Here is a 24,703-nt window from a genome sequence, read left to right on the forward strand (position 1 = left end):
AAAAGTAGATTTACTTGATTTGCCTCTACTTCTGAAGAAAAGAGACAGATTTCACCTGTGCAACATGATTCCAAAATAGTCAATTTAGTTTTTTTAAAGTAATAATAATAAGATAGCAGAAATAAATCATTCAAATAAATCACGACTATAGACATGACAGATTATCATGAAGCCAAAAGAAATGGAGTCTTTTCCCATCTTTGTGGGGGGAGGGGGAAGAGGACAGGACATGCAATACCATTCAGTTCCAAGATCATTTTATAAGTTCTTGCTACATGGAGGGTACTGTGATTGGCTCTGAGGAGTTTATATTCTACAGAGTATAATTTTCCTTTTGGATACAAGGTCTCAGAAATTGGAGTTTTGGTAATAACCAAAGAGTAGGTTTCATTTGTTCAAAGTGTGACAGAAGCTGCAAAGTTCTTCCCTACCATGGCCTCTTCAGCAACACTCACAAGCACCCTGATATGTAGCAATACCATAAAATGATACCCTCAAAATAGAGAACACCTGTCGATAAAGTTGTTTAGCTAGCTGAGGATTTAGTTGACAATAGTTACATAGTTTTCAAAATCAATTGAATGGCTGATTAAGAGAAGAAAGATAAGACATGTAGTATTTTACACTAAATATCAGATTCAACCAAATGAGCCATTTATATAAGGTGAATTATTAGAAATATTCCAGAATGGTTCTGATTGTAATTTTAAGTTACCCCAATCAGTCCTAGCGTATCTATGGTGCTGCAAAATTAGAACCATCGATACTCTTGAAGAAGAGAGTTAGGGAGATCTCTAATTATCCATATTTTAAATGAAATGCAGCTTACTAGCTGAAGGAAAAGATTAGTTAACAAAGTCCTGAAATGGGTTTATTGTCAGGTTGATTCAACCTCAGGAACAGCAAGGCCTAGTTATTTTTCTTTCCTTCATTTGGACAAATCACTATTACTGCTTCTTTCCTATCAAAGTAAACTGTTCAATTTATGTTAAAGATGAGATTAGATAAAGCATTTATTAAGGGCTTACTGTGTGCTAGGCACAGGACATAGTGCTGGGAAAAAAAAATACAAGCAGAAAGTCCCTGCTGCTTTCAGGGAACTTACATTTTAATGGGGGGAGATAACATAAAGGTCAGCTGAAAAACTGTGGGGATGGATCAAGGTAGAAAATTCAAGAGTCAAGAGTAGAACCAGTTAGAAGTAAGTATGAGACTGATGTGGGCATTTCCTCTAATGGAGGTTACTCAAGAAGGAAATCAAACATCTGAAGAGGAGGTTACAGGGGTACAGGCATCTCCAGTGTGAAAGGCAACTGGGGCAAAGCTAAGAGTTCAGAAAGTCAGGGAAAAAAGTTTTTTATATTTTAATTAAATAATTGAGAAAATATATTTTCCCTCCTCTTTAGCAGTCAAACCATTGGAGAGTCAATATTCCTTTTGCATTAGCAGTGTCAGACTAAGAAAAAAGTACTTGCTTCAGTACTCTTAAGGACATCATTTCATTAGCATGGGTACTCCCTCTACTAATGCATAGTGCAACCCCACCACAACTCTACAGATTATTTTTGAGAGTTGCTAGAATTCATTATTTTTCAATCAATCTATTGATGAGTCTCTCTGAACTTAGGTAGGCTCATCCTTGGACAACAGATTCACAGTCAATCACCACATCTATATTCAAAAGCTCTATAGCTTTGCATAACTTTCGAGAACCTAGGGTCACCTCTACATCATAGTGAAGCACTGGAGAATGCAAGAAGATGAAAATATGAGATAGTATTTTTTCTGTAAAAAAAAGTAATAATATCTGCTGGACATTTCATGTAAAGAAAAACAGTCTTAATCATGGTTTACACAATTTTTAGATTAAATTAAATAAATCTGGTATGGTTCACAACACAAACATATGTGAAAAGGAAACCTCTGAGAATACCTAAGTATTAATGAAGATAACTAGAAACAAATGTCTGTTGAGCGCGTTGTTTAATTTTCTAGGCAAATCTCTGCATGCTTATGTGGCATTTCAGTTGTTTTTGCCTGTGAATTCCATTATAATATTCACCATATGTTTCATTGTTCACTGGTGAGAGGAGCACAGCTGGCAAAATACAGTAACTTGGTCATTTCCATGATGTCCTATCTACTCAGTCTTAAGGTTTTGAAGATAAGTATGACTTTCATAATATTTTCTATTTTTTTTCCTGCAGTGCCTTTTAGCATTACTTTAACCCAAGGGTGGTGCAAACAATTTCATCAATATGATTGTTATTGCTTAAGAGAAATGCAACTTCATTAACTTTGTAATATTATCTGGGTTTTTATCCATAGCATCTATTAGCAATTATATTCTGAAAACTGGAAATGTCTACGTTTTGTTTCAACTGTGTCACTGTAACTCTAGAAGATGTGTGATTATAGGATAAAGAGTCTTTAGTGAATGAGCCATCACTAATTGGTTAACATGAAGATAATTACCTACATTTCTAACATTATTGCAGAAAAGATCCATTAGGTGATATTTACCAATACGCTTTCTTCATAGTTTTTCTCCTGCAATTTTCCCATTTAGGAGAAACAAAATTATATACATGGCATACCAGTATAGTAGAAAAGTTTAATGAGGAAAAAATGGGACTATTTTTATTACCTCTGATATCACTTTAAGTTCTTCAGAGTACTTTAGGACATTAGTTCCTATATTAATAAGGTGAGAAACAAGTAAATATTATCATATCTGAGAGACAAAGGCATTTTAGAGATAGAAGGTACTTTAGAAATCATTTAGCCAAAATGTTCACAGAGATTTAGTGACTAGCCACAATTCATACAGTTATTTAGGGGAAGAACCATGACGTGAACTTTTGTCACAATGGGCTGATTCTGCCACCTCATTTTTGGATCCTCAGAGACCAGTAATGAAGTTTGAGGCATAAAAAGCCCTGCTTTTTACCACCAGTTGTGTACTTGATTAAAATATCTAAGTGTAACATGAAGGTGAGACATAGGAAAAATGTAAAGGTTATGTCTATACAAAGCCAGTAGAAAAACGCATCAACAATTTTTTTTTTGCTTTTTTTGGAGTGTGGGAAAACAGGGCTATTGGGGTTGTGACTTGGCCAACATCACATAGCTAGTTAAGTGTTAAGTGTCTGAGGCCGGATTTGAACTCAGGTCCTCCTGACTCCAGGGCTGGTGCTCTATTCACTGTGCCACCTAGCTGCCCTGCTTTACCAATTTTTAAAAATCACTAGAGATTAGTCACATATTAATATGGAAACCATCCCCAATGGGCCTTTACTCTCAAACCATATAAATTCCCAAAAGTATTTGTCAAAAACTACCTTTTAGAAATATTGATTCATCCTCTTTGTACCCTAATAAGATCCCTAAGTTGGATTGGTAAGACATAGAAAACGGTTTGTCTGATCTGGGTTTTCATCTACCTTGTCTGGCCCAGCTCCCATTTATCTACATCACAGGTTCTCTTGTTTGAAGTCATCATATCCTTTTTAGACATATTTTAAGGAATTTGGAATACAGTTTATCTACTCTCGTCTTTTTAGAAGTCACTGAGAAATAAAAGTAATGATTGTGCAAATGTTTCCACTAAATATACTAACTCAATGAGTCACAATTATACAAAACTAGATGGTAAACTTTTTAAAAATGGTTTAATATTTTATTTTCCCCCAATTATGTGCAAAAACCATCTTTAACATTCTTGTTTTTAAATTTTCAGTTCCAAATTCTCTCACTCTCTTGCCTTCCTCCCTCATTGAGAAGGCAAGTGATTTGATATAGGTTATACATATGTAGTCATAAAACCTATTTCCATGTTAGTCACATTATAAAAGAAAATGGACAAAAAAATAAAAACCAACAACAAGAAAGATAAAAAAGCTAAGAAAAAGAAAAAGTATGATTTGATTTGCACTGTGGTAAACTTCTTAAGGACAAGGCCTACAGCTTGCACTTGTTTATGTTTCCTACAATACCAAGCATAACACTTTGCAAATAGGAAGTACCGAATAAATATTTACTGACTGGTTGATACTTGGGGAAGTCAGACACTGGAGAAGATGGTTTTAGATATTTTTCCTTCCTAAGCAGGAAGGGCCTACTTTCTTTGTGCTAAAGAAATAAATATGAGATTATCATTTGTTTCAATGATACTTTGTCATTTTCTAATTTTATAGGTTGCCTTCTCGTAGCAACTCCATTTAAAATATCTACCTCTCAAATTTTTAACAAAATCTCTAGGCCTTGAAATTCAAAAATATGTACCTTGCTTATCATAAAGAGTCATCTTTTATAAACTCTGGAGGTTGGATCATTTTGAGTTTTCGAGATGATATACTAAAATTACTTTATAATCCCTTACTTTTCCATTGGTAGTAGGAAGGAAAAAAAAAGAAAAAAACTATGTAGCCACAAGGGTGAAGGATTCTAGTTAAAAACTGTAATTAAATCATCAGACTTCCTGATTGGCTGAGGATAAATCTGGGTTTAGAAAAATAAACTATGCCAGAAAACCTAGGTGGATGAATCCCGAAATCAGCCCAGGGATGTTCTAAATACAATGTGTCATTGTCTGTCATCTGTATAAGCCAAAGAAAAGTGGTAAGGGGTTCCCAGTCTAGAGAGGCCTGTTGAGTCATGCTACACCTGCAGAGCTTCCTTTATAATTAGGTTAGAAAGCTTAGATGCCACTTAAGGACAGAATAGATTTCCTTTGGCCTTTCTAACTGACACTTACTCATGTCCCTTAGGAAATACATTTCTGGTGCTGAGGGTCTGAAGGAAAGGATTATAAGAGAAACAGGGAAGTCAGAGCTAAAACCAGCACACCTGGAGAAGGGAGTGATAGTTAAGGAGCTCTCTTAGAATTAAAAAATGATACATGATTGGCAACTTTCCAACATCTATAGCTGTCTCCAAGTAGAAGGGGTTGCTTTGGAAGGTATTGGGTTCCTCACACCAAAAGTCTTCAAGAAAATTGAAGGGCCCCTTCAAGGGTTCTGGTTAAACTATAGGTTAGATTAGATGACCTCGGAGGTCTTGAGGAGGAGGGGATTGAAAGGAAATCTGAGTAATAATATGACAGACCATTGTACTCTGTGACCCAAGCTAGGAAATTGCAGAAAGTTCAGTACCTCCAGCTTGGATCAGTAATGAGAAGCATTTTGGTCGGGAATAAAATGTAAAAATTCTTCAGTAAAGAAAGTTTCCTTGGATTGGCCACAAATGGAGAATCTGGTGCCTCTTGAGAAGCTGTTTACAAGGCAGTCAGACCTCAGGCTCATGACTGGAGCCTTCATTCTTCACACACAGAAAACTTTGAAACATGTTAAATTGAACTGAATACAAAGGCTTAAATTTTATTTTGCTTTGTTTTTGTTTCTTGTTTTGCATCAAATTTGAAAAAATCACTTTAGGTTATGAATGGGTTAGGATATCCTTTATTTACTTATTTGTTTTGGTTCAAACTTGTGAGTGGGCATATGTGGGGGGGGGGGTGTACTGTACATGTGTAAATCTCAGGTTGGGAACTCCTTCCATCCAATACAGATAACAATTTATCATTACCTTAGTCTTATAGAGTTGCCTGGGAGTGGCAAGAGATTAAATGACTTGCCAAAGCCACAGTGCGGAAAAGGCAGAACTTGAATCCAGATCTTTCTGACTTAAAGGCTAGCCTCCCAGCCCTTTTGTTATTCCAGTTTACCCCAGAGGTTAAGGAACTATTGAAAAAAAAAAGCTGCTCAAATATAAAAAAGTAAAATTTTGAAACATCATGGATTTTCATATTTATTTGTATTGTATTCTTAATCCTCAGAGTAATTTCTCTGAAAATGATTACAGGGTGTTATTACTCAACATACCTTCAAACTTGGTCTCATAATGAGCCTAGAGGATGCTTGTGTACTCATCCCCCTACCTCTAAGCATAACAAACAATCCTCAGACATCTACAACCAATCCATGTCGCTGCATTTTCCTTGGATTATAGTGAAGAGATCTTCATTATTGCTTAAGGGGCACTTCATTAACTCTCGTTTTGAAGATGAAATAAAAAAACCTATTGTAGGATAAACTCATCTGAGAAATGAAGAGAGTGCTAAGGAATATTTTATCTTAGCTGACAAAATAAGTACATGCCCAAAGCTTGAGAGATCTGGTAAATGAGCAAAATGAAAATTAGGTTACTTCCTAAAAGATATGTACTATTTCTTGCCTCTGTTTTCAATTTTTTTCTCTCTCTTTTATTTGAGCATATTTACCAGATATGGGTGCTTATAACTCCTTAGCCTGGGTTCTTGGGAAAGTATCTCACACTTCTCCTCTTGGTGAATCCTTCAGCCAAAATGGTATACTTGACATACTTCAAAGACACGCTAAAATCTTTCCCTTTTTCATGTTTTTACTTGTGATGTGCCCTATACCTGAAATGTCCTCCCCCCTCAGATATTCCTGTGGTGATGCCCACTATTCATGTTGATCTCTTCCATAAGGACATCCCTGGTCCCTGCCACTGAAAGTAACCTTCACATTTTATAGCTCTATATACTTAAAATTATTTATATTATAGTTGCTGTATCTGTATAGATGTCTTATTTCCCCATAGTAGACCATAAGCTCTATGAAGGCATGAATTGTATTTTATTAATGTTTTTACCCCTATAATGTAGTATTTTCCATAAGGTAAAAATTCAGTAAATAGACTTCAGGGATGGGAGTGGGGGCAGAAGAAAGGCAGAAGGTAGCTAACAGATAATGAAACATATATCCCTCTTCTCAAAAAAGGGAAAAGGACTATAGGGACAATGTTACATACATTGTTAGATGTAGTCACTATGTCAGTTGTTTTTGCTTAACAATTTTTCTTTATTACTAGAGAAGACCCAATTCAGAGGGTTATGGGGAGATGAGATTGCAAAATATATACAAAAGAGAGACATAAAAAACAAAAGGCATCAATAAGCATTATTTTTTTTAAAGAGAAGGGAAAAGTGTCTGACAGGTAACAACTGTGAAAGTGGGTTGAATATATAAAATTAAGCCTTGACAAAACTTTAAAAAAAAATTTACAAGGCTGTTACAACTGAACACAGTGCCATTTTTCAGTTGCCTCATTTGCATTTTGTAATTATTGGTGTATAATTATGCAGAGCAAATTCTCATGAGGGAAAAGATCCACATAACTATATTAACTTTGACTTTTTCCCCCTTATTCTTCCTCCAGCTGTATCATACACAAGTTATAAAAAAACACCACCACCAGTTCCCCCTCGGACAACCTCCAAGCCTCTGATTTCTGTCACCGCCCAGAGCAGCACGGAATCTACCCAGGATGCCTACCATGACAGCCGGACTCAGAGAATCCCTCCATGGCCACAAGATGGCCGAGGCCTGTACAATTCCACAGATAGCCTGGACAGTAACAAGGCCATGAATCTCGCCTTGGAGACAGCGGCTGCCCAACGCCATGCCTCTGAAAGCCAGAGCAGTTCTGTTCGAACTAGTGACAAAGCTGTCTTAGTAACAAAAGCTGAGGAATTCCTCAAGAGCCGTCGTTCCTCAATAGGAATTCAGGTAGCCTATCCTTAACATCTGTTCTGTGATAAATTGCTTACCTTGACTCTGTAAATAGCAACAAATGAGTCAGACAATTTTACTGACTCCAATAACCTTACAAATAACCCTGGGTGCACATAACATTCATGTTAATTCACACCATTGCAAAGTGATGAAAGAGACAAATCTTCAGCTGGCAAGCTGAGTGTAAATTGAATGTGCTAATCTCAATAAGGCATCCAATTAAGATGAAGGGGCAGACCAACAAGTAAATGGGTTGCTAGTATCTTTCTCTGCATGTCTTCCAAATCAGTGCCTTCCAAATTTTTCTTTTTGGTAAATTACAACTGCTTAACAGCTAGCTTTACAAGCTCACCACCAATAGAAAAGGACTGATATGATCCTTCATTATGAAGGATTATATGATTGTATGATTATATAATAAGGATATCAGGAAGTATATAATAAGTATTTAAGTGTATGACTATAAAATGATTATACTATGATTATAAAAAGAAAGCAAAACTCTAACAAATTTGTTATCCAGGGATCCCAATTGCTAGGTTGCAATTAGAATAAATAATAAATATCCTGAAGTGATTGAAAATATTTAAATTCACACTATTCAAAGCTATAATTACATAAATTACGGACATTGGTTCCTGCCCAACAGAGATATGCATATAAATTTGAATAAAGTAACTATGTCAAGAGATCCATTACTGACACTAATCAGGGCCTAGCTGTAAATGTATATTTACAAGTTTTAGGATATGCCTATTTATACTTCAGGTAATAGGATCTGAGCGATCTAGAACTAAAGAGGATGGTAGAAGTCTAGTCCAACCTCCCATTAAACAGAAAGAGGAATGATTCTGGAAGGGAGAGGACCTGGGTTCAAACCCTACCTCTAACCCTACCTATGTGGACTTTGACAAATGACAACTCCACTGAGCCTCATTTTCTTCACATGTAAAATGAGGAGGTTGGACTAGCTGACCCTTGGGGTTCCTTCCAACTCTAGATCTATGATTCTGTGAATAGAAGTTGAATTCTGTTGTCTGATACAATATAAGGGTTTACACACAGTCCAGGTAAGCTGAAAATTGCCACTTAAATAAAAATGTGCTGCTAGGCTTCTTCAAAAGCTAAAGATTTGTCATTTTTGATTCTACTCATTGTGCATCCTGGTTCAGATCACATATTGTTCCTGCTTTCTAATCTTATTAAATTCTTGTCCTCATCCTTCTATAAATCCTCTATATAGGAACTTCCCAACATACTAAAGGCCTTTTTCTAAATCTTAATGGTTCTTGACTACTAATACAACTTTGACATTGTTTATCCATCATCTGTCACTTCTACTAAGTATGCAACAGCATCTTCAGCCTGGAAGAGAAGAGAGATACCCAGGATGGGTTACTACCTTCTAAAGATCTACTAAGTCACTGCCCAATAATCAATAAGGGTATTACTTCATTATCCTCAAAGTGAGAAACCCTCCAGCACTGACTAAGCCATACATATGATTGTATGGCAGGAGGCAGGATAGATTTACACAGGGTCCATGCTGTGTGTGTGTGTGTGTGTGTGTGTGTGTGTTTGTATAACAAGGTCCATAGAGTACATGTTATACAAGCATATGTATAATAAATGCATATATGTGTATACATATGTATCCATATCCTGTTATATACATGTCTATATATGTATGTATGCATATATGATTATTTCAAAAAAACAGTGCAGAAAATGTACAGGCCTCCAGAATGAGCTGTGAAAATATCAAGGCAGGGGAGCAGAGTCAAGATGGCAAAATAGAAGCAGGACCTCCCCGCTGCTCCGGCTCCCACCTTCCCCAATCCATGTAAAAAGGGAACTCTAAACAAACTTTGGAGCTGCAGAACCCACAAAATGACACAGAGAAGCTAACCTCCCACTGAGGACAGCCCTGAAGGCTGGCAGGAATTGGCCAGCATAGAACTCTGGGAGCCCAGCCAGCCCCATGCTGAGGCTTTAGCCCCAGGCCTAACCAGCCACTGGCCAGAGGAACTCAAGATCAGCAGCAGCTGTGGCCATTTCAAGATTTATCAACATAGATGCAAAGGACAAAGTGAGAGGTCAGTGCAGTCTGGACTTTGAGACCCAGTAAGTGGCAGTGCGGGGCTTTTGCCCCCGGGGCGAGAAGCTGCTGAGACGCCAGCACAGTCAGCCAGCACCACGTGGCAGCTTCAGCTCCTGGCCTACAGAGTATAGGGGGACCAAGCACCAGTCTGAGGGGTAATCACTCTTGCTTTAACCTGCTTGGATCTGGATTGCAGTCTAGGATGGAGGTCCTGGGGTGTGTGTCCAGCTTGCCAGAGAGTGTGGAGACCTCAGAGAGGACACCCATCTAATAACTCTGGCAGCTGAGAAAACCCTATAGTTTGCAATGAAAGCTCCCCTGTCTGGTGGCAGAGACCTACTGTGGCAAAAAGCCCAGGGGTCAGGTGACTGAGGGGCTACATGACCAGGCAAAGGAAACAAAGCAGACAGAAGATTCCAACATTAGACTTTTATTTTGGGGACAAAAAGGAGCAAAGCATGGAACACAAGGAAGACAGTGAAGTTAAAACTCCTGCACCAAAAGCTTCAAAGGAAAATATGAACTGGTTACAGGCCATAGAGGACCTTAAGAAGCAGATAAGAGAAGTGGAGGAAAAATTGGGAAGAGAAATGAGAATGATGCAAGAAAAATACGAAATGAGAGTCAACAGCCTGACTGAGGAAAATAACACCTTAAAAAATAGACTAACTCAAATGGCAAAAGAGGCTCAAAAAGGCAATGAGGAGAAGAATGCTTTAAAAAGCTGAATTTGCCAGATGGAAAAAGAATCTCAAAAGCTCAATGAGGAAAATCATTGCTTCAGAGTTAGATGGGAGCAAATGGAAGCTGATTTTATGAGAAATCAAGATGCTATTAAACAGATCCAAACAAATGAAAGAATAGAAGGCAATGTGAAATATCTCATGGGAAAAACCACTGACCTGGAAAATAGATCCAGGAGAGATAATTTAAAAATTATTGGACTACCTGAAAGCCATGATCAAAGTAAGAACCTAGAAATCATCCTTCAGGAAGTTCTCAAAGAAAACTGCCCTGATGTTTTAGAGCCAGAGGGCAAAATAGAGGTTGAAAGAATCCACAGATTACCTCCTGAAAAAGATCCCCAAGAGAAAACTCCTAGGAATATTATAGCCAGGTTCCAGAGTCCCCAGATTAAGGAGAGAATATTACAAGCAGCCAGGAAGAAACAATTTGAATATTGTGGAAATGCAATCAGGATAACCCAGGATCTGGCAGCTTCTACACTGAGGGATCGAAAGGCTTAGAATATGATATTCCGGAGGTCAAAGGAGCTGGGATTAAAACCAAGAGTCACCTACCCAGAAAAACTAAGTATCATGTTTCAGGGGAAAATATGGTCATTCAATGGAATAGAGGACTTTCAAGCATTCTTGCTGAAAAAACCAGAGTTGAACAGAAAATTTGACATTGAGATACAAGAAGCAAGAGAAGCATGAGAAGGTAAACAGGGAAAAGAAATCATAAGGAATTTATCAAAGTTGAACTATTAACATTCCTACATGGAAAAACAATAATTGTAACTTATGAAACTTTTCTCAGTAGTTGAAAGGAATAGAAAAAAAAAAAAATATATATATATATATATACATATGTGTGTCTATATGGGGCATATGAATACATATGTGAATGTGTGTATATATGTTTACAAGTATACATAGATAGAGGGCACAGGACCAACTTAACAGGAAGGGACGATACTTAAAAGGTGAAATTTAGAGGTGAGAGAGGAATATAATGAGAGGAGATGGGGAGAGACAGAATGGGGTAAATTATCTCATACAGAAGAGGCAAGGGAAAATGGTTACAATGGAGGGGAAGAATAGGAAGGCAAAAGGGAATGGCTCAACCTTATTACATTGAATTTGGCTTGAGGAGGGAATGAAATACACACTACATAGGGTATCTCACCCACCAGGAGAGTAGGGGGGGAAGGGGACGAGAGGGGGGATAATGGAAGGGAGGGCAGGCTGGGGGGCAGGGAAGTTGGAAGCACCCACTTTTGAAAAGGGATGGGATCAAAGTAGAGAAGAGAATGAGTGGTAGGTGGGATAGGAGGGTGGGAAATATAGTCAGTCTTTTACAATATATCTACCATGTTATTGTTTTGCATTAGCCACACATGTATAACCTATACTGAACTGCTTATCTTCCCAGTAAGGGTGGGTGACAAGGGAGGAAGGGAATGAATCTGGAATTCAAAGTTTTAAAATCAAATACTCAAATATATATACTGTTATTAATACTATTTTACATGTAATTGGGAAATAAGATATACAGGCACTGGGGCATGGAGATCCACTGGAAAAGTCAAAAGGGGTATGGGAGAAAATATGGGAGAGAGCAGATTGGAGGAGGGGATATCCTGTGGGACTGCTATTTGGTGGGGGGGTAGGGGAAAAACAGGAAGAAAATTTGTAACTCAAAATCTGGCAGAAATGAATGATGTAAATCAGAAGTTAATGAAGCATTTGAAAAAAAGAACTTCAACAAAACAAGAATCTACAGTGATCTGTAAGGAATTAAAATCTACCAAGTTTAACCTGAAATTCTATTAGTAACTAATTCAACAACAACAACTATAAAAATTAAGCTGGATAATTCACTATCTTCCTACAGAAAGCCAAACAGGACTAGGTTCTTTTGGTCCAGTCATTCTAGAGAGCAACTTGGAACTACACCCCCACAAACTATTAAACTTTGCATACCCATTGACCTAGTGATACTGGTACTAGGCCTGTACCCAAAGACATCAAAGAAAGAGAAAAAGGACCTATCTATACAAATATACTTTTGAACATACAAATCTTTTTGTGGAGGCACAGAATTAGAAACTGAAGGAATGGCCACCAATTTGTAAATAGCTGACCAAGTTTTGTGCATGTGATGAAATGCTGCCTATATGCTATAAGAAATGATGTAGGGAATGATTTTAGAAAAACCTGGAAGATTTGTATGAAATGATGCTAAGTAAAGTGAGCAAGACCAAGAGAACAATGTCTATAATAACAACAATACCATAAAGACAAAAAACTTAAAAGACCTAGGAACTCTGATCAGCACAATGGAGTCAGCATGAAAAAATGCCATCTACCTTCAGAAAGAGTAGGGATGGACTAAGAGTGTAGAATGAAGCATATTTTTTTTAATATGACTAATTCAGGAATTTGTTTTACCGGAATGCATTATATTTGTAATGGGTCTTGTTTTTCTTGCTTTATCAGTGTTGGGAGAGAGAAAATTAAAACTGAAAATATTAAGTGAATAAAAAAACCCTAGATTTTTGAAGTTTAAAAAACAAGAAAAAAAAAGAAAATATCAAGGCAAAAAACTGTGAAGCTTAGGGAAGAGACCTCCCAGTTCCATCACCACAGAGATAAACAAAGCTCAACTCTAACATAAAGTCCAAAGTCAAGAAATTGGATGGAAGAAGGAGCAAAAAAACAAAACGAAAAAAAACATGACCATAAAAAGTTACTGTTGTGACAGGGAAGCTCAAGGCACAAACTTAAAAGAAGTGAATAATGTTGAAATGTTAAAAAAAAAAAAGCTTTAAAGATAAACGAAGATTGGATACGAGCCCAACAAGAGGAATTCTTTGAAGGGCTAAAGAAAGAGATTTTATTTGAAAAGATCAAAGAAATTATTTTTAAAGCAGCGATGACAAAGTTTGGAAGAAGGGTAGGATTCAAGAGCAAAGATAATGAGTCCTATTTTGTTTATCTTGAGTTTAACATGCCTAAATTTAACATATCCAATAGGAAATTCATGATGCAAGACTGGAGCCCAAGAGAGAAACAAAGACATGATATATAGACTTGGGAGTCATAGGATCATATATTTAACTCTATTCTAACCCTCTCATTTTTACAGATAAGGAAAATAAGAATTAGAAAGGCTGAGTTAATCAAGTTCACATAGTGGTATCAGAGTTAGAATCTGAACTCAGGTACCCTGATTTAGTCAACTAGGTGACACAATGGACAGAATGCCATACCTCTAGTCAAGAAGACTCATTCCCAAGTTAAAATATGGCCTCAGACACTTACTAGCTGTGGGCAAGTTACTTGACCCGGTTTGTCTCAATTCCACATCTGTAAAATGAGCTGGAGAAGGAAATGGCAAACTCTTCTGGTATCTTTGCCAAGAAGACCCCAAATGAAGTCAAGAAGAGTCAGACATGATGGAAAGGACTGAACAACAATTCCGATTCCAAGTCCAGCACATTTTCCACTTTAACATGCAGCCTGTCACCTGCACAGAAAAGATAATTGTACTCATGGGAGCTAATGAGATCACTAACTGAGAGGGTATAGAGAGAAAAGAGAAGAGGGCTATGACAAAGTCATCTCTGGGGGAAACCCACAGTTAGAAGACATGACATGGATTTGTTATTGTTGCTTAGTCATTTCAATCATGTCTGACTCTTCATGACCCCATTTTAGGGTTTTGTTGGAAGAAATACTGAGGCAGTTTTCCATTTCTTTCTCCAGATCATTTTACAGATGAGGAACTGAGGCAAATAGGATTAAATGATTTGCCCAGAGTCCCACAGTTAATAAGTGTCTGAGGTTGGATTTGAATGCAGGAAGATCAGTCTTCCTGATTCCAAGGCCAGTGCTCTATCCACTGTGCCATCTAGCTGCCTATAGACTTTTGGGGCTTATAGATATTTTGTTGTTGTTGAGTCATTTCAATTGTGTATGACTTCCTGTGACCTGCTTTTTGGGGTTTTCTTGGCAAAGATACTGGAGTGGTTTTCCATTTTCTTCTCCAGCTCTCTTTATAAATGAGAAACTGAGGAAAACAGGGCTAAGTGGCTTGCCCAGGGTAACAGAGCTAGAAAGTGTCTGAGTCCTGATTTGAACTCAGGTCCTCCTGACTCCAGGGCCAGCACTCTATCCACTATGTCAGTTACCTGCTTATGACATAGATAATGCACCTTAAAAGGAGACAGAGAAGAGCTAGGACAACCAGGAAAGAGCAGTGTCAAAAACACTCAGGAGAAGAGGATCAGTATTATCAAATATTGCTCAGGAGTAGAATGATAAGGACTGGGGAGAGACTTTAGATTTTGTAAGAGATCATTAGTAATGTTGAGGAGATCCTTTTCAATTAAGTGATGAGATTTAGAAAACAAAAGGCAAAGGGTTTGAAAGAGAGTGGGAAGAGGAATTAAAGATACTGAGTATAGACCATTTTTTCAGGAATTTGTCTCAGAACTGTAATAACAGTATAGAATAATAGCTGGTCATGGATATTTAAGAGGTCATGAAAATGTTGATAGTTCCTCTTTTATGATATATAAATTTCATATTACTAATTATAATGATATGTACCACATAGAATTAATTCCAATACATAAAACAAAAATAGAAAGTGAAACCAGTAGGGTTCTCTGGAGCCTGTACCTCTTTATTAATATCATCATGATAGAACATGTACTTTAATTGCAAGAATTTTTATTGTTGTTAAATCATTTTTTAATCATGTCTAGCTCTATGATTCCATTTATGGTTTTCTTGGCAAAGATACTGGAGTGGTTCACTATTTCCTTCTCTAGCTCTTTTTACAGATTAGGAAACTGAGGCAAAGAAGGTTAAGTGACTTGCCCAGGGTCCCACAGCTAGTAAGTCTCTGAGGCCAGATTTGAACTCAGAAAGATGTCTTCCTAATTTCCAGCCAAGTGCTCTATCTACTGTGCCACCAAGCTACCTAGAATTACAAGAAAACAGTAATTAGATGACCTACAGATAGAATTTCTGACATTAAGATTAGCTAGTTAGTCAGTCAGTCAACAAGCATTTATCAAGTACTTACTATATGCCAGGGTATATGGAGTGTCCGAGGGAGGACTAGTACCTCTGGTGTGAGGGTTGCCAAGCTCTTTTCAGGGCCATTCACCCAACTTGGTATCCACCTGTCACACAGCTCTCACTTGGAGCTCCAAGAAACTTTTGCAGTGGCCACACCACAGTAAACTATCTCAACAGACAGGCATAAACCAGGCTGAAGATAATCTAAAGCTCTCAAATCATGTCCATGAGTTAGAGGGGTGTCTATCCCAAGCATGTAAAAATTTCCCTGGTAGAATAAGGAGATTTGAGTGTTTTGTTTGAACAAGCCATGAAAGTTGCAAAAGTAAGTGCTGTAGAGTGCTTAGAGCCTGGTCAGACACCAAAGAGACCAAGATCAGCCTTCGGGTCCAGAGCCACCACCTATCATCTTGACTTTTGTCATGTCACTGGACTCCGATAACTCTGGAAGAGTCGGTGAGCCTGATGACTGTGTTCAACTCTGTCTCACTTATATCCAATCTAGTCACAAGTCAAAAGACATTACTCATGATGTCATTTGGGTTGTCTTTGAGCAGGAAGGACAAACAACAACAATCCCATAACCCTTACACTAGGTGTCACTGAAGTGCTGGTAAAACAAAGGAGAGCAAAGAAAGCAGTCATTGACCCCAATAACCTCACATTCTAATAGGATAAACAATACATAAGAGGAAGCTGAAAGGGAGGGATAGAGAGAAAATATCTGTCACAGGAACATAGTGGAAAAATTCAGACAGTGCAGCTGGATAGAAAACTTAAAGATGGTTGGCTTGGGAACCCACTTTTAATAAAGGTTCTGGGAAGAGACCTATATCTCCAATAAGAGAGAGGGTTAGAGGGTACTTCTAAGGTGTGAGTTCTAAGGCTTAATTGATCTTCAAGATAAAGAAGTTTCTAGGGTAAAATGGTGAAGTACAGAAGCCTAGCAGATTTCTAGAGATAAACCCTGCTCTTACACAATTTAGAATCTGTGGTCTTTGAAGGAACTTAAAACTCAAGATCTGCTACTCCAAATCTCAAGTTTATCATCAACTGAAGGAAATGTGTTCAAACAGTAATGGTCACACTTCCTTGAAAAATAACATTCTCCTTTTTATTTATTTGTTTGTTTGCTTTTTGGAGGAGAGAATGCAGGGCAGTTGGGGTTAAGTGACTTGCCCAATGTCACACTGCTAGTAAGTGTTAAGTGTCTGAGGTCAGATTTGAACTCAGGTCCTCCTGACTCCGGGGCCAGTGTTCTATTCACCCATGCCACTTAGCCACCCCAAAATTCTCCTTTTTAAATCAAAAGAATTCTTCACTTAAAAAAAAATCTTATCACTTCTTAAATCTAAAGGTCAGCATCTCAGGATCATAGATTTAAAGCTAGAAAAGATCTTAAAGATCATCCACTTCATGCCTTTCATTTTAAAGAAAGGAAAATTCATGTCTAGAGGCCTTAAATAACTTGCCCAAAATAAAGCAGATAATACATGGTCCAGGTACTCTTACTCCAATTCCAAAGCTGCTTCCATTGTACCATACCATTTCCCCTTAGAACAGGTATTCAAAAGCCTCACTTTAGTGTAGTGTAGTGAAGTTAGTGTAGTGAAGCCTACAGACTCCTCTGAATAATATTTTTAAATGCATAAAAGAAGATGCATAGGATTAAAAAGGAAGCTAATTATAGTGAAATGTATTTATTAACATATAAAAAACCCCACCATTCAATAGAGAGGCTACAATCCCTGCAGTAGAGGTAGAACTAAGGAGAGTTATATCATCACAAACCAAGGCAAGAGATATAAAGAAGATGGGATAGTAGGGAATAGTTGGTGAAGGTTGAGTATATGATACTGTGAGTACATCACAATAATTATACTGGGCTTTATTATAATTCATATCTTAATTATGCTATATCTTTCTAAACACAATAGTTTAGTACTTTAGAAAGCCTATGATATCTTTATGAGCACTCCTTTGAATGACTAAATTCATGAGCCTTTCATTAATAGAGTATCATAAGATGCTATAGCAAAAAAAATAAAAGTTACCACCTGGTTGTCAATTTTGTGATGATCTCTCTCCAAATATATCTAGGTTGGTCTCTGGATGACAGACAAAAACATCCATCACCAGGGCTATTCTCTAAACTCTTTGCTGCTTGGAAGGAATTAATTTCTGCCCTGCTGGCCCAATCTTTGAAAACCTAGAGTTACCCTAATGCCACAGTGAGTCATCAAAGGAGCTGAGCAGAAATTGCATTTAATACCCAATGACAAATGCACCTAGATTGACTTGAAATCTTTTGGAATTTTGGAAACTCATAGCAATGATTGTCAATGAAAGACATTTCACAGAATCTGAGCTGGAAGGTACCTTAAAAGACATCTAGTCTAATGCTATGCACCCATCCAGAATCCCTTCTACAACATCCCTGAGAAGTGACAGTCATCAGGTCTCTATTTGAAAACTTCTACCAAGAAGAAATCCACTACATTATAAGACAGCCCATTTCCCTGCTGGATACTGACATTAAGTACATGCACCAATAATAATAACAACTACAACAATAATACTTATATGGTATTTATCATGTACCAGGCATTGTTCTAAAAGCTTTAGAACTATTACCTCATTTTGATCCTCACAACAGCCCTGGCAGGAAGGAACAATTAATATCCTCAGTTAATATCTTTCAAGTGTAAATGAAGAATCTGAGGCAAACAGAAATTAAGTGGCATGCCCGTGATTACATAGCTACGCTAGTAAGTGTCTGAGGCCTGATTTGAAATTAGGTCTTCCTGACTCCAGACTTGGCACTCTCTCCACTATACCATCTTGCTGTCCAACCAGCCCCTATCTCAAAAAGAGAATAAAAAAAGTAAAGTAATAAAGATTTCTATCTAAATTTCTCTTCTGAAAACTGGGGGATAGAGGTATTTCAGACCAGACTTGTAATAGCATTTGCTTTTAAATTCTTAGTATAGAAAACATCTCTTCCATATACACCTGAATTCTATCATTTGTAGGCTGAGGCAATTGCCTAGAGGCCCTGAAAAAGTAAACTGACTTGCCCATGGTAACACAGCTAATATGGAACAGAAGATTAAAACACAGGTCTTTCTGACAGGGCTATACCATGTTGCTTCAAATCTAATATTGATGATAAAAAATAATAAATAGCAAAGTATCTTATGTTAAGTTCTACCAATAATTTAGAAAACATATTTCTTTTTTTCTGGGGGTGGGGGGGGGTAATATCAAGCCATTTACTTAACACATTTATAAAAAAAACTTTCCAAGCAGCAAGCAGATATTACTGCCATTTTGATTTATAAACCTAAAAAAAAAACACCCCAAACCATCACAATGATAAATTTTTATTTTTCAACTTTTAAGACCTCTTATTTTAGACAGATTCTTGAACTGGTGGTTCATAGCCATCAGCCCTTTCTACTTTTGTGCCTGTTTCATCTCCTGAAGGTTTTCCAGAGCCACCACTTTCACCATGCAGCTCCATTAGCTTTTCCAATTCAAATTTGGGCTTCTTGAACATCTTGACTTTTCGGACAAATACATCATGGAAAGGGTAAATGGACTGGCAAGCCTTTTCTATGTCTTTTCCAATGCTGTCTGGAATCAGTTTGTTGACAACTTCTTTCAAGTCATTTGTCTGCATCTCTTGCGTCATGATTTCCATCATTTTATTACAAATTTGATGTACCTGTTGCTGCTGGGCATAAGAGGTCTTACAGGTCTGGTTGTTGCACTTTTTGGTAAAACCAACACAAAAAAGGCAGAGCAAGTACCCATTGGTAGTTTTGACATCAACATGGGCTTCAATCATGGTCTGGCATTTTTTGACCATGGAGCACATCTTGTCCTGGTAAGGTCCATTCCATGGAAATTAGTCAAACAACTTTTACCCTGAACATCTTCAGAAATTAACTTGAACTTACAAAAAGCAACCTCATCATTCTGCAGATCAGCAAGGCTCACTTCAAAAAGTCGACCCTTGAGACCATCAGAGGCTATTTTTGTTCCTTAAGTCCTTGTTACCAGTGAGTGTCTTGCCAATATTTCGAATGTTGGACATAGCTGGTGCTTTTACATCATACCAACCCTTCTTTGAAAAAAGATCAACCACTTTCTTCTTGGCTCCTTTTATGCTGCCTTTGGTGAGGTACTTATTCTTTCCCACTGCCATGATCCTGCTCTGAAAGCCAAAAGGCCAAAAAGGCAGCTCACATGAGAGCAGAAAATATATTTCTGATTTGGGGAGGTCTTGAAAATGGTAATTTATTCCCAAGGAAGGATATGCAGTCTCCCTCTACTGAGATCTTAGAAAATGCTATAGAGCTCTGTCTCTCTAAGACTGTTTCTATGTAGCCATGATTAGAGAAAGACTATACTAGTTTTTTGTCTAATGACCAGCCTCTCTTAGTTCAGAGAGATTTCTTCTACAAAAGTTTGGCTCTCATGTATTGATTTTTTTTTAATACAGCAACTCATAAAACTATCCACTGTGACATGGAGGGTTTGTCTTTGTGATGCAGAAGGAAGCACTCATGATAGTGAAATCAAAGATCTTTTAAACGGAAATGCAACTATGACTAGAGGCAAAGTATGAGCTATAGAACCACTTGAGGTTCTTGCTTATCCCTCTGTATATAACTACTATCTTCACCAGTGTTAAATGGCTTATTTATTTTGACTTTTAAATTCTTTTGTTCAAACTCTCTTCATATTTATTAAATTATATGAAGAATTTATGTTCACTTGGAAAGCAAAAGAAATCATATAGTGAAATCCATAAACATGCTAGTTTTAAGTTGCTACAATTTCCATAGGTAATGTCCCATATGCAGATGATGACATATTTGTCAATGGATTGATCCATCAGCAATGAGGCAAACAAGTTCTACCAACTATAAAGAAAACTTGCTTCAGAAAAAGAAAAGTCAAGGTGATGATTATGTGATTGGAGACAAGAGGATGAACATGGGAGATTTTATAAAGGTCAAAATGGCATGTCTTTACGTCAATTAGGATATAAGGGCTAAGTTTAATTAAAAAGTCAAGGATCACACTGAGGATGGAAGTCTGGGTGACTAGAAGGATGGTGCTATCTTCAACAATATCAAGAAACATGGAAAGGGAGGGTGGGAAAGATAATGAGTTTTATTTCTACCACTGAGTTTCTTGATGCCTTTGATACATTTCAGATATCTAAAGGTGGTAACACTGTGGCTTGATACTAAAGAGAGACTATGAATGGCTATCGACCTGGGAATAATCTCCATAGATAGGATAATTGAACCCATGGTAGCTAGTAAGGTTACCAAAAAAGATAGTATGGAGAGAGAAAAGGGGAATGCCAGGACACAGCCTGATGCACAGCTTAAAGAACCATTCAATCACCATCAACAAGGGTTCTAAGATATGCCTTTAAACTCCCACCCAGGACATTTTTTTCCCTCTAAGTCGATTTGTGAATCAGATAGTCTTTATGACTAGTATAATTTAGTGGGATGAGCACTGAATTTGACTGTGATCACGGACAAGTATTTTTTTCCTCTCTGTGACTCAATTTCCTCATCTGTAAAACTCTAAGATTCCTTTATCCCTAAATCTCCTAAGAAGGCAAACTGGGTGTCACAAGCTACTATAGCTACTGCCCTGGTAACAGTAATACCTCAGTTCAGAGGTGCTAATACAAGTGGGAAAAAGTCAAGCCTGTGGGCTTGCTTTATATCATAGATGAGTTCCTTTGGGACTATAAGGGCCTTGTTTGTATCTGCTGACCACACCCCAAACCCTGGACAAAACCAGTGGCAGTTTATACCTCTAATCTCTGCTAGAGGCATCAGTGCAAATACTCTCCCTGAGAGCCCAACACAAATAACTGAGGCCTTCAGGAAGAAATGCTTACATGAGTAAAGAACAATTTAGCTTATACAAAGGAGTATAACTGTTGTCACTTATTGCCAAAGAATCACATTTTTTTTCTCTCATTCTCAAAGCCATATGAAATTATGTTCTACTACTTCATGGTAACGGTAGAGATTCCATTCTTTAGTCCTCTGTAGCCAGGTCCATTGTTTAAAAAAATACTTTGTACACAGTGCCCACCCCAGGGGTTTGACCATACACAGATGGGTCCACCCCAGTTTTCCTCCTCTTAGAAGTACTTACCTAGCTGTGAGGCTGATGACAACAATGCCTTAGGCAGCCCCTTGCCCAAAATGATTAGCCTCACTGTCAGTCACTCTAATGTTTTTTAGTCACCTGTAAGCCAGATGGGCCATAGGACAGCTAAAGGGAGGAAGGGAGGACAGTGTATGAGTGAGATCAGGGTGTTTGGAGGAGAGCACTACACGAAGAAAAAAATATACATTTCTAGTGCTATCTAAACCACATAAAATTTTATCAGATGCCACCTTTGGCTTATGTTTTATAAGGTGACAATATTTGGCATATGCTATGGATAAGGACAAAGAAGGAAAGATAATCACAATTCACTTTATTTATATAGCACTTCAAAGCATATAAAATGTTCTTTTCTCATAATTATATTATTTATATATTATATAACATATAGTAATATTATATAACTATGTAATATATTATATTATTACATGTTCTATATTAATTATATATTTTATATATTATATTTATATATTTTATATCTTAATTATATATTAATATCTCAAAATTATATAATTTATATAGCACTTCAAAGCATATAAAATGTTATTTTTTCATAAAACCCATGGGATTTAGAATACAAATATTGTAGTTCCCATTTTATATACAGAGAAACTGAGGTTATAAGATGTTAAGTGACTTTCCTATCATTACACAAATAGTAAATGACTGAGGTGCAATGCATACACAGATCTCTGGAATACAAATCTTTGTACTCTTTTCACTTTCACTATGCCAGGCTAAAAAGAAAAAAAAAATGTAAAAACCTTTATTTGGAAAGGATAGACCAAGAAATTTGAAAACAATTCTTAAAGATAATAAAAGTCTGATCTCAAAATATTTCTTTAAAAAAAAGTCATTGTTCCATTAGTAAGGAAAAGATAAACATAAGAATGTATGTGCAAGTATGTGTCATTTTCCTATCTTTTTATACCTGTGAAAACTATACACTCTTAGATAAATTCCCTACATGAAATAGAAACCCAGGTGAAGCTCATTGAAAAAACAAAACCAAAAGGCAAAGGAATTTACAAGCACTCCAAGAAAATACAAATATACTCTGTGCATAATATTACAAAATAACATTCTGTTGAAAAGAATGAGGAGAGAAGTTGTTTTGAATACATTCTGGCTGTGACCTTGGGCAAGTCACTTAATTTCTTCAAGTTGCTTAATAACTTGCCTCAGGCAAATCTCTAAAACTTAAGTTGCAAATCAGATAATGACCTGTATTGGTAGAGGATATTTCCTGCCCAAGAATTCTCTACACCTATGAAATCAGAGATCAGATGGGAAAGTAAGTTAAAGAATGAAGAAAACAAACTAGAAACACCAGAATGAGCAAAATTAGTCCCAAAGACGGCCATTTCAGAGTTGGAATCACGAAGCTCAGTTTGATCCAGCCCATACTTAACCAAGAATGTTCTCTACAATAATCTTGACAAATGGCTTTCCAGTCTGTTTAAAGTCTTTCAATGTGGGAAAGATATCAGATCTTGCCTCTTACATTGACTCTTTGAGGTGGCTTTCTTTAATACCTAACAGCAAGTAGCTCCAGGTGTTTGCTCGGCTCCCCCTCATTCAAGTGTAAAAAAAAAAAAACACATTGATTAGGTGCCTACTATGTGCTAGGCAACCTGCTAAGTACTAGAGCTCAGCTGCTGTGCCTTTGGCATTGTTCCATGTGCAGCATGATTGTCTTTGGGAAAGGTGAAAAAGCTCTCAAGTGTCCTATTAAACAGGCAAGAAAAAAACAAACCAACCTCTTGAGTTTTCTTTATTTGCCAGGAGCTGGAGCAGTTCCTGCAATGTATCACAGCTCTGGTGATACAGTAACAAACATGGGAGTTAATTTTTTTGATACTGTTCCCCTCAACCACAGCTCCCAGCAACTTATCCCAGAGAAGGATCTCCTATCACATCACATAGTTTAAGTTCTCATGAATTTCAAGCTCAAATATTGTCACCAAACACTATTGTGCCCCCTCTTGTAATCAGCTGTGCAATAACTAATAGTTGTCTCATGAAAATGTAGTGATTACTCTGGTCTTGTTCTTCCAAAATGAGACTGTCTACAACTCCCCTTCAGGTTTCTAACATACCACTGAGAGATTAGGATGTCTATTCTCTAATACTATCAGCTTGAGTCTTTTCATTCCTATGTGTTCTACCTCTATAAGCTGTCAGTAATTTATATCCATTTCCAATTAATTAATATTGATCAGTTTTATAAAGGAGAAAGTTATAGTAAGAACAGAAGTACAAACATTTCTCCCCAAAACCTAAGGATATGCTTTTCCCCCTATATCCCTAAAGAGAGTTTAGTCATACTTAACATAACAGGGCTTCTTTCTAATGTTGATTGATCCCAGCTACCAAGTTCATGTTTAAATGTGGCATAGTTACTGAATGAGTCTGCTACTCAGCTCCTACTGGGCTGAGTTCCAAAGGTGGTTCCTCTGGACTTGAATACTGGGCTGGCTGATCACACAATAACAACACTCCTGCACATCATGGCACCTCACTCTCCTGACCTTTTGAAGTTCACAAGATCATAGAGAGTTATCTTGAATTTCTTTCACCTCAATGTAGAAAGACTAGATATAATAATGGAAGAAGCAACATCTGAATTATCCACTCAGGGGCCACATTGCAGCTGTCCTAAGGGGGAAGTAAAGGCCTGAGGCTTCTCTCTCCACTGAGAATTTAGTCTTTGCTTCCTCACTTGAACATGCCAGATAAGAAAAGGATAAACCAAGTTCCAGTCCCTGGCTGATTAGTGTCTTCTAAAATACACTGCAATTCTGGCTAGACTGCCAATTAACAGTCCAATTCCTCATTTGATTTAGCAGACTACCAAGCAAGGAATGTCTGCACCTGCTCCACAGTTTACATGGGGATTGTATCGACCAAGAAGCATACTATATATGCTCATATGACCTAGGCTATTGGTCCAGCCCATGTTACTGTAATAGTAA

General features: G+C 37.3%; 1 protein-coding gene, 1 long non-coding RNA gene and 1 pseudogene across 4 annotated transcripts in view; 1 reads left to right on the top strand and 2 right to left on the bottom strand.

The window, feature by feature from the left end:
- DLGAP2 (DLG associated protein 2) overlaps window positions 1–24,703 on the top strand; it is a 1,288,940-nt gene that overhangs the window by 1,224,439 nt on the left and 39,798 nt on the right. For all 3 annotated transcript variants that reach the window (XM_069065393.1, XM_069065392.1, XM_069065394.1), the window contains one exon: window positions 7,243–7,592. In XM_069065393.1, the coding sequence (XP_068921494.1) occupies window positions 7,243–7,592 (350 nt within the window). The remainder of the gene's footprint in view (window positions 1–7,242; window positions 7,593–24,703) is intronic.
- LOC138144100 (uncharacterized) overlaps window positions 1–24,703 on the bottom strand; it is an 80,341-nt gene that overhangs the window by 15,799 nt on the left and 39,839 nt on the right. The window lies entirely within an intron of this gene.
- LOC138144099 (small ribosomal subunit protein eS1-like) lies at window positions 18,858–19,745 on the bottom strand (annotated as a pseudogene).

Source organism: Petaurus breviceps, unplaced genomic scaffold (assembly GCF_028583685.1).
Source record: "Petaurus breviceps papuanus isolate PSGF00001 unplaced genomic scaffold, PetGlider_PUasm1.0 90686, whole genome shotgun sequence".
Classification (NCBI taxonomy): Eukaryota; Metazoa; Chordata; class Mammalia; order Diprotodontia; family Petauridae; genus Petaurus; species Petaurus breviceps.